The sequence below is a fragment of the Lagopus leucura genome, unplaced genomic scaffold (genome assembly GCF_019238085.1).
Source record: "Lagopus leucura isolate 7727_CA_CO unplaced genomic scaffold, USGS_WTPT01 Super-Scaffold_100066, whole genome shotgun sequence".
NCBI classification, from domain to species: Eukaryota; Metazoa; Chordata; class Aves; order Galliformes; family Phasianidae; genus Lagopus; species Lagopus leucura.
This window is the reverse complement of record NW_024962310.1, coordinates 360,796-371,589: the sequence shown is the minus strand read 5'-3', so window position 1 is coordinate 371,589 and position 10,794 is coordinate 360,796. Positions and strand designations below refer to the sequence as shown.

Below are 10,794 nucleotides of genomic sequence, written 5' to 3'. Positions count from 1 at the left end.
CTCCCCCCCCCCCCCCCTTCTGTCTTGCGAACAGCATGGCGACCTTCGCGCTCCTCCGCGCATCACATGCCCCAGGAAACCCAGTTTGAAATCAAAATGGCCAAAGTCCCACCCCACCGCCACTGTCGCGACGGGACCCCCGCGCTGAGTACCGCCGGATCGGGCACCGTGCAGCCCCCCCGTAGCCGTGGGGTGCCAGAGGGAGCTGCGGGGGCCCCTATCCTTCCCCCCCTCCCCCTTCCCCACTGCAGTTATTGGGGGAGAAGCGGGGTTTGCCCCCGCGCACCGCTCGCTGATGCAAACCCCGACGGGGCGCAACGGCCCGAACCCCCCCCCCACCCCGCTCCCCACCCGAGCCTGAGCCCCGCCGGGGTCCCGCAGACCAGAGTAGAAAAGGCCGGAGGACACCGCTTACCCGAAAAAGTTTCGATGGCTTTCATGGCCCACTGTTCGTCGGGGCAGTCCACAAAGGCATAGCCGGACTTAACCAGGAACTGCCCGCTGAAAGAGATCTTGTGGTCGTTGAAGACTTTCTCCAAGTCGGCCGGAGTCACGCTCTCGTTTAGGTTCCCGATGTACAGCTTGTTCATGGTGGCTGCCGGCGGGGGGCGGCGGACGGGCGGGCGGTGGCGGCGCGCCGGGGCTCGGAGCGCGGCTGCCGGGGGGGCTCCCACCGAACGCCCGCACCGTCGGACAGCGGCCGCCCTCTGCCACCCCACACCCGGGGCGGGGGCTCGGTGCTCCTTTTCTTTGAACACTCCCTCCCCCCCCCCCCCGGGGGGTTTTTTTTGTGGTTTGGTTGTTTTTTTTTTTTTTTTTTTTTGGGGGGGGGGGGGTTGGGGGGGGGTTTTTTTTTTTTTTTTTTTTTGGTCGTTTGGCGGAGTTTTCCTCGCAGAGGGGTGCAGGCGGCTGCTGGACGGTGGGGGGTTCCTAAAGGAGGGGGCGGCTGTAGAGGGCGACGGCAGCGGGGAGGGAGGCGGCGGCGGCGCCGGCTGCGGGGCCCCCAAAGCGGCGGAGCGGCACCGGAGTGTCACCGGACGCCTTTCGGCAGCCGGGCACCGCCTCTAAATAAAACCGACCTGGAAAATGAGTGAAAATGTTTGCGGGAGGAAGCCACGTGGTGATGCGGGAGGGCCCGGCCCCCGGGGGGAGGAGCCGAAGGGGGGGGAGGGGGCAGCCTCCACTTCATTATTTATTTTAATTTAAATACTACGTTATTTACCTCCACACAGACACACACACACCCCTCTTCAGAGCGGGGAGCGCAACCGCTCTGCGTTCCCTTCGCATCCACCACCCCCCCCTCCCTCCCTCCACCCTTCGGGCCCCGCCCGTCCCGTCCCGTCGGAGGCACTTTCCCATCTGTGCAGCCTCCAGCCCCCACCGCGCCCCTCCCCCCATCGCTCCCCTCCCCCCAAGCCTCTTCCCCCGGTGCCTGAATGGGATTTTTCTGGGTGTAAAAAAAAAAAAAGAGAAAAAGAAAGAAAAAAAAAAAAAAAAAAAAACCTTCGGCATCAAAGGGGCCGGGAGGTCCCCTGGCGCCAGGGGAGCGGGGCTGCAGGGGAACGGTCCGACCCGGCGGGGTGAGCGGAGGAGCCCCCGGGGAGGGCTATTGTCCCCGGTATTGTTTTAAGCCCTTCATGTGCAGCCCTGCGGAAGCCTTCGGGGAAGGGGGAAGGCTCCTCCTGGCACAAAAGGGCCCCGCGATACAGCGGGATCGCTCCCCGCGGGACCCGGGGTAGGGGGTGAGGGGGAGGGGAAGGGGGGGGACGCGCCCCGTCGGCGGAGAGAAGCAGCCCCCCATCCCCCCGTCCCTAGAAACCCTCCCTCCCTCTTTCCCTCTTCGCCTTTTCTGGAGGCTTTTTATTTTTAGGCTCGAGATGGATTGAAAATAGCAGCGACCCCCCCTCCCCCCCCCCCCCACCCGGCACCACCCACCCGGCCGCCTTCCTGCTGCCTCCCCCGACGGGGCGGGCGGGGGACCCCGGTGCTCCGGGGGCTCGGGGCGGGCGGCTGCCGGGCGCGGAGGGGCGGGGGCGGCCGTGACTCCCTCCCGTACATGTGGAGGCACGGGCCGGCCCCTCCGCGCCTGCAATTAAATGTAACGCGCTCCTGCCTGCCTTGCCCGCCGGGCCGGAGGTTCCGTTTTCCCCGTCCCATCGATCAAAAAAAATAAAATGAAATAAAATAAAAAATAAAAATAAAAAAAAATTAAAAAAAAAAGAATTAAAAAAAAAAAGAATTTCCCGATATAAAGAATAACTTTTCCTCCATTGAAAAAAGCGTTCCGGGCGCTGTTACCCCCAGCGATATGCGGGCACTGCGCCCACCCTCCCCCCCGCACCCCAGCTGGGGGTGGCGCAGCGCTGCGGTCGGGATGGACCCCCCCCCTCCCTCCCCCCGCGCTGCTGAGCTGCTCTTCGGCTTCTCATCGTCCGTCTCTCCGCTGTGGCACGGCTGGGGGGGGGAAGAGCCACGTGGAGAATTTGTTAGTAAATAAATTTGGTGGTATTATTCGAGCAGGAGAAGTTGGGAAAAGCTTTAGAAATCAGCGCACCTACCCAGGGGTATTTCGGTGCGTTCAATGCTACGGCCACGTAGGAAACTCGTCAGAATGAACGATTAAAAACAAAAAAAATCTGGGAAATTTAAAGCGAAGAGCTTTCAGCTCCCCCTCCTCTGTCTGATGCATTCTGCTGTCCTGGGCTTTTGGCTTTCCAAACACAGAGATGCTGCTCACAGTTTGGTGCCGTCCTTCCAACTGCATCGCTCTCCTCACAGCACCAAACCGAATCCACCAGAGGGGTTTGGATGGAACTGCTGTGTCTGTGTGTTTCTGAGGCAGCATCAGCTCCGCGTTCACAGGTGGGAAGAAGAAAGTAATGAAATTTGAGGATAAATCTCCTGCAGCTCCCAAAGTGGCTGAGAAGTGGAGAATTCACCTTCACACACAGACATGTCCCACAGGAGCAACTTATTTGCTGCCTGCTTCACATCCAGCTCTAATCTGGTCCCAAATGTGTTTGTTGTTGCTTCTTCTTTTCTTTTTTTTTCTTTTTTTTTCTTTTTTATGCTGATTTATAGAACACCTTCCCCGTGCAACACAACCCTTTAGCAATGAAATGAAAGAAACCAACCCCAAAATAACAACAACCAAAGCCCTAACAAAGAGGGAAAGCCTTCCGTTTAGACCCACAACAAGCAAGGCTATCAGTCAACCTCCTTCCCTCGGTGGAGCATTCCAGATGTAAGGTATTTAGGGAATGCAAACAGCAGAGCCCAAATCATTGATCTGCTGGGGGTTGATAGGGCTGCTCAGCCCTGGGCAGGAGGAGGGGCAGCTGCCCTGCAGTCCCAGCTGCCCCACTGAGAGCAAAGCTCTGCAAACCCCCCCCCCCCAAAAAAAAAAGAGGGGAAAGGGCTCAACCTCACCAGGAAGCTCAGCAATAATCCGGTGTGATACGGGGAGCTGAGCTCTGTCACATCCAACAGCAGCGTGGCCTCGTTCCTCCCCCAGCGCTTCCCTGAGGTTTTGAGCTCCCTCTGAGGAGCGGATTTCTTTGTGCAGTTTGCACCACGTTCCAATGGGTCCCTCCATGCTCTGCAGCCACGTGAGGCTGTGTTTGATTTCATACCCAAAATGTGACCCGGGTTAGAAGCTGTTTTTTGGTTTGTTTTGTTTTCTGGGAAGGGGGGAGGTTGCATGGTTGATTTGTTGTTGTTGTTTTGATGAAGGATTTCCACCTTGGAATGAGGCAGAAAGGTCCTTAATGAGTTTTTGTGATTACTGTGCAACGCCAGACAACCCCTGTTGTCATGCAGGAGTTTAGGAGAACTTTATTAAGGTTAATTTAAAAAAGCAAAACAAAACAAAAAAAAAACAAAAACAAACGGTGGGAACTGAATGGTGGATAATGCACCTATGAGTGCAAGGGCTCAATGTGGAAAGGTGCAATTCCTGCACAGTGGTGAAGCACTGTTGTTGTTGTGAGGCAGAGGAAAATTAAAGCAGGGATGATCTCTGTGGCAGAGAAGTGGTGAAATGGAGGAGCTCAAATCCTGCTATCTTTTCAGGCAGTTGCCACTTGATTTTGTTTTAATTTGTTTGGGTTCTTTTTTGATTTGGTTTGGTTGCTTTTGTTTTTAACATCTGGTGATGGCACTGCATTTCCAGTTGGGCAACGCAGAGAAACACCTGAAGCTCTGAACAACACTCATTTCCCAGAGCTTTCATGTATGGCTTAAGTCACAATCAAACAAATGTGGGCTGAAGGATTTCACTGAAGCACTTCTGTCACAGAAGGGGGGGGGAAAAAAATCACCATTTGATTCATGCAGAATCTGTTACAAACAAACCTCAGCCACCAGAAATCAGCCGAGCACAGAGCGAGGCTCTCCCTGAAACACAGGTGAGAACTGAGCAGAATGAGAGGTGTGAGGGTGCAGCTGGGGAATATTTCCTTTCTCTTACGTGGGATCCCAGTTCAAACCACCTTTTGTTCATTTTTTTTGTTAGGAGGAAAACATTTGTGAATGAAAAAGGAATCTCCTATCCGTGATCTGATCCCATTGATTAAAGCTGGAGCGCAGCAATCAGTTGAGAATCAAACTTACTGCAGAATCACTAATTGGATTTCAAACAAAATTCCAGCTTGGCATCGATTATTAATAATTTCCTGATTCTCTGTGCTCTTTGGATACAACTCTGATCCCCAAGGGCTGCTTGCTGAAGCTCAGGAGCAGAGCAGCATCCTGCCCTGGGGGGAAATGGGGGCTGTGAGCACAGGGGGGGTCCCATGGAGCAGTGCTGAGAGTGGGGATGGCTCCCAGTGCTGTCCACATTGCAGCACTTGGGTTAAAAGCCCAGCACACGCTGTGATCAACTCAGGCTGCAGCATCAGCTCACTTTCTAAAAAAATCCTTTTGTTCTGCTGCTGAAAGATGGGGCTCCTTCCCAACTGCAGCGAGCCACAACCAAACTCTTGTTTTCTTCTCCCTCCATCTGCCTGGGAGCTGCTTTTGCACAGGGCAGGGTGCTCTGCTCTTGCACTCCTGCAGCAGCAATCTGAATTCCCCACTGGGGCTTTGCAAACGTTCCGAGAGCTGTTCAGACTTCAGCAAAACAAAGCTGCTTTGCATCGAATTTTTTTTTTTTTAATTGTTTTTAATCGTTCTTTATTTTTTTTCCTGCCACGATGGAAATGATTCGGTTTCGTTTTGGCGCTTCAGTCCTTTGCTTTGGCTAAGAGGTAAATCCCAAATGCAAGGAGAGGGAAATGCTGATGGGAAGGCGCCCTGAAATTGTGCTGTTCAGAGAGTCCCTTTAATTTTTCATTCCCCCCCCCCCTCTTTAATGCAGCTTTCAAATATGCCCCCACTTCTTTCCATCAGACTTTCCTAACGTGCCAAATTGTTGTTTTTCCCCCCTCAAAATCACTGCAAGCTGTGGGACAAATACCTGGAGCAGCCATTCACCCTCTGGGTGGCTGGAAAGATCCATGGCTGTGAAGGTGGTGGGAAGTTTTGCTGTTGGTGCAGTGATAAAAGAAACCAATGTAGCCCAGAAGGCATCGTGGGAGATGGATCCTGCCGTTGCTGAACTCCCCCTGACCTTATTCCAAGCAGGAGCTGATCTTTTTAACCCCCCTCCAAGTATTTGCAGCACATATACAGCACGGATGAAAAGTTTTCCTGGTAGGTATTTGTCTCAGATTTCTTCCTATCCAAACTAAATACATTTATATCAGATTTGTGCTACATGGGTACGAATTCAGGGGTCTCGTGTGTTTTCATGCACCATTTAAATCCCCCAAGAAAAGAGGGCTCTCCAGTGCTGCTGCTCTTCACCCTTCTGCTTTCTCAGCTCGCCGAAGCAGGAGGCAATGAAAGGCTCAGCATCACCATCCCATTTTGCCTTAATTCTTCAGACCCAAAACAAGTTTATCCCGGGAGGTGGGGAACCGCGCAGCGACCGTTTCTATTGTGGGTCACTTTCAAAAATAGAGGTCATTTCACAATCCAAACCTTGAACTGCTCCCCACCGCCTGTGCCGGGGCACCAGTGCTGCTGGGCTGCTGGAAAGGTGCTGGTAGAGAACAGAAAGGGCACAAGATGGAAATAATTTCACGCTACTGAACCGGCCACTTGGGCAGGCGCCGTGCCGGGACTTCGCCGTCTCGTTTCTCGTCCTGCTGCTCTATGGCTGGGATTTATCGGGACTGATTATTTCCTCTCTTTTCCTGTGTTTTCAACGCTCTAATCTCTCCAGCTGTTCGGTTCTGGCTCTGTCTTTGCTTAGGGATGGGTTAAGGGTGGGTTTCGTGGAGCTGCCACAAGGTATCGCTCGACAAGCATGAGCACAGGTAGTTTTAATGCCGTGGCACTTTCAGACCCGTCCATTTGGAGCAGTGACAGCACTCGGTTGCACAGAGGCAAAAGGTACAGTTGAGGGATTTTTATCCAGAGAGCTCTGTGCTCCAAACAAACCTTTCATGCAGCGATGTTCCAGCGGCTTTTTGCTACACTCACTGCTATCCCACAGCTCTCTGCTCCTGGGGGTGCAGAATAAGCACCAAAGATAAAAGAAACAGAGAAGTGGGAACATAAAAGAGCCTTTTCCCCGTGTCTCGTGGTTCCCATTTATTTGGGTGTTGTGTTGTTTTGTTTCTTTTTAGTTCAAGCTTTTGATTTTCCCAAAAAGAAATGGCAGTCACAAAGCAGCAGAGAGACAGCCACACCAATGAGTTGGGTTAATCAAGATCACAAAGAGCTTTAAAAGGCCCCAGGGTTTGGGGTTTTTTTTTTGCAGTTAAGTGTGTGTATTGGCATTTAAAAACATATCTGGCATTTTGCTATGGTGAACAAACCTGTTCCATTCCTGCGAGCCCAGGGAGGGAGAAAGGCTGGAACCAAGAGGAGAGGATGAAGTGATGCTCGTCACTCAGAAGATCCTCTGTAACTACAGGCAGAACATCACTGATGTCCCGTGTGCAGATAAATGGGAACAGTGTGGGTTTAAGCATCAGGGATGGGTGAGAAGCCAGGGAAAACCTCACTGCTCACAGAATGGCAGAGGTCTGTACAGGGACAACACTAGAGAGGAGGATGTCCTGGAGGAGAGAGAGAAGCCAGATCTGGGCAGTGGGGCTGGAGATTGAAGCGGATATTTTGGATTGCCAAGATGCAGTAAGATGAGGAATAATAAAGCGTGGAAGAGTTACATCCCCTGCAAACATCACTGCTGGTGTCTTAGAGGGAAAAAGGAGCCACCAACAAAATCTCTGAGCCTTTCTGCCTTTGCAGACAGCAGGAAGGGTGAGATAGGAACAGAACCAGTCCTGACTCAGGAGCAGAATTGGAAAACGATGCTTTTTCCAATGCTTGTTATTTAAGGGAGAGGGTTTAGGAAAACAAAAAAAGTACCAAAAATCATCCATCTGTCCGTGTGGGGAACAGAGCAAACGCTGATGGTAATCAATCACAGCTGGATACAAGCAGCAATCTCAGATCAGCCCAATGTTTGATGCAAAAAGGAGCAGCAAGTGTTTTCATGTGGCTTGTGCAACACCTGAAATCCTTCCCCTGTGGCAGAAGAGATGCCCTCACTGCTGCCACACAGAACAGCACCTGAGCAGCACTGCTTGAGAGGGAAAGGGAAAATCCTGCTCACCACATCCACTGGGAATGGGACGAAGGTGTAAATGGCTCCACTTCAAGTGAGATGTCCAGCAGAATTCTACAAAACATTCACTGGGAAGTTACAGAATTTCTGTGTCTGAAAACCTTTGGGAACAGATCAGGTTCTCATCCATTGGGAACGATTTAAGCAGAGCCAAGCCTGTCTGGAAGCAGGGGGTGAAGGATCAATTTCTTCAGGTCACATCAAGCCCTGCTTTTCACGATTACAGGGACGCCTGATGCTTGAAACACTTTATAATCAAAGTTGCCCTCGAGGTGCTTCAGTGTCTCAAAGCAGAGTGGGACTGTGTCAGTAACACAGCTGGGATCTTCCCAACACATTCTGAGATTCCCAGAGCCCCCAACTGCTCAGGTCTGCTGCAGAGGGGAGCAGAGCACTGGCACTGGGTGCTGGGTGGGTGACATGGGGCAGCCCTGGCTCTCCTGCTTTATTTGCAGGGAGGGAAATGCTGCAGCTGGGTGAAACCTAAGCAGAAGTGTCCTTTGTCCCAAGCTAAGAACCAGCTGAAGCTCATGAAGCAAGTTGTTATTAGAGAGTGCAGGCAGTGCTATAAGGGGAGCTGTGATGGGCAAAGGCTGGAGAAGAGCAAGGTCGACATCTTTAATAGACCCTCTGTTGTGCTGGGGGGGGGAAGAAAAGCAGCACATGGCTCTTTTCTGTCAGTGCTTTACTCCTCATTTCTGCACTCGTGTTTTTAATCTGCTTGGTTGGTTTCAAATTATTTTTGTACTATTCTTTTTTTTTTTTAATCTGCAAGACTGTGAGAAACTTCAGAGCGATGCTGATGTCCAAAGTGGACCACAAACAGATACCCTGAAACAACCGTAACTGTGAACAGCCCATCACTGAATGCTCGATATTTATTTCACTCTATTAACTCCCTACCACACAGAGGCACTAAATGAGAGGAAAACAAACAGCTTACACTTTGGAGAAACAAGATATCCGAGTTGGCTGGCAGCAAAGTGCCCAGAATACATATAATAAAGACACCAGGATAAACTACTCCATTTTATTGATTAGCAACAGTGATAAGAGTGTGAATTGCTTACTTGTAATTATTACAGTGCAACATTTATTACTGCAGGCACGATGCTTTTGCGTGAGTGAAAAGCTTTTGGCTACACTGGCATGCTGGTGTGCTGCTGGTTAAAGGATTAAGCCGAATGTTAAGTAGTTCCTGTGAAAGTAATAATTACTCCCTAATAGCACTGAGCTCTTAATCTACCTGAAAAAAAAATGTCTTTCTGATTCTTTATCTTAATGTAATATAGATGCAGCAGGGGCTGGCCGTGCCAGGCTGTTGTGTAACTGCAGGGCAGAGAGTCCTGTGCTAGGCAGGGCTGCAGGATGCTGTGTGTGTATCATTCTGTGCCCTCCTGGTACAGGAATACAGGTGGTGACTGAAGCAAACCCACATTTGGCAGAGTGTCACAGCAGGGAAGCACTTTTTAGCAAGCATTTATACAGAGATCTGTCTCTCATTGCACTGGATTTCTGTGTTCGTCAAGGATGAGATGCGTCGGGGTGCAGTGATGCCCTCATCCATGTTGAAATCACAGACATTGCCATTATTTCTGCAGTTCCACCAAGGGCTGCCCCTTGTGCAAGGGAATGGATGCTAGCAGAGCTCAGTGCGTGGGTTAAGCTGCCAGGAAAACACTCCTGCAACAGATTGGAGCTGAAGGCAGCAGAGACCCCTGCGAGCAGCCCCTCCTCTGGATGCACGTAGCAGAATGCATTACTTCTCCTCCCAAGTAAACCCAGAGCAGGTTGGACACCATGGAGGACACTGTATCAGGCACACCACAACAGGAACACTCTCAGAAATGCCAGAATGGTGCTCTGCCCCAAGGCTAACCACCCCAATGCCACCCTCCATCCCTTCAACTAATGCTGCCTTGCTAATTCCTAACAATTTCCTGCTTGCTGCTGTCCATCCCAAATGGAGGGAGCCCCTTAGATGGCAAGTTTGGGGGGTAGCCACTACTCCCAGCATTGGGATTTGCACAGGGGGCTGCAGAACACACTTCATTTGCCCCAACTCAATGCTGGTGGTGGCGAAAAGAAAACTTGGAGCTTTTGCTTTTAGCAAAGTTATTCCTACCGCATGGGAGAAAAGCACAAGGGGTCTCTCTAAGGTGACACTCACACCTGACAGCAGAAGAGATGGGAATTAATAAAGGTTTTGCCAGGGAAGCTGTGTGGAAATAAGGTTCAGCCCGATGCCGTTTGTATTCTGCCCACAGTTCTTGATTTCACGATATACTCGTGTTTAATTACCATTAATGCAAACATAATTTAAAAGGTTATTTCCCTGCTCCGCGGGTCAATGGACCTAATGGAGCAGATCTAAGCGGGTTTGAGTTGCTCTGATTGGTGCTCAGTTTCCTGTTTGCCTCATGGAAGTGGGTTTGGTCCCACACTGGGAATGTATATAAAGGCTCTGAAGGGTCTTTTCTGGGCACCAGAATTGGCTGAAAGCTTCTGGGCATCCTCGGGGGAGCAGGAAGGTAAGCAGCTCTCTGTTGGACTCTCTTTTTACTTCTTACTTTTATTCTTTTTCCTTATATGAGTGTGAGAGTGGCTTGAAAGCAGCAGAGCAGGGTGAGCTGTTGGGCTGAGTTGTTCCCCAGGCAGTGCAGGAGCAGCAGCTTTCCTGGTAGGGTCTGCAGGAAGGAGCAATTCAGCAGTGAAGACCATGATTTCAAAGGAGGGTTTGGTATGCAGCGCATCTTAGGCTGGGATCTGCCCTTTTACATGTATGTAACACAGGGAAATGAGGAAAAATGGTTCTCAGTGGCTTTTTGCATCCTCCTGGCTATGGATAAAGCAAGGAGAATGTTTCTTCCAAAGCAGACAGCATTGGACAAGGGGGTTTAAGACCTTCGCATAGCTGAGATCCATCAGGAGATGTTTTCCACTTGTCTGAAGGGGTCTCAGGGTAAGGTAAAGCAGTGCAGGGACTGCAGCAAAATGCACCCCAGACGGGTGGAGCAGAGCTGGAGTTGAGCATCACGGAGACAAAGGGGTCTTGTGTGAACTCAGGAATGTTTGTTCCGACCATCTCTGAAAATGCAGACTGCTTTTTCCTC

The 10,794-nt window shown here is 51.1% G+C and overlaps 1 protein-coding gene across 1 annotated transcript in view; it reads right to left on the bottom strand.

The window, feature by feature from the left end:
• Window positions 1-601, bottom strand: part of IGF2BP1 (insulin like growth factor 2 mRNA binding protein 1) — a 24,853-nt gene extending 24,252 nt beyond the window's left edge. The window contains exon 1 of the mRNA XM_042886946.1: window positions 416-601. Within this exon, the coding sequence (XP_042742880.1) occupies window positions 416-590 (175 nt within the window). The 5' untranslated portion in view covers window positions 591-601. The remainder of the gene's footprint in view (window positions 1-415) is intronic.
• Window positions 602-10,794: the final 10,193 nt, after the last annotated feature.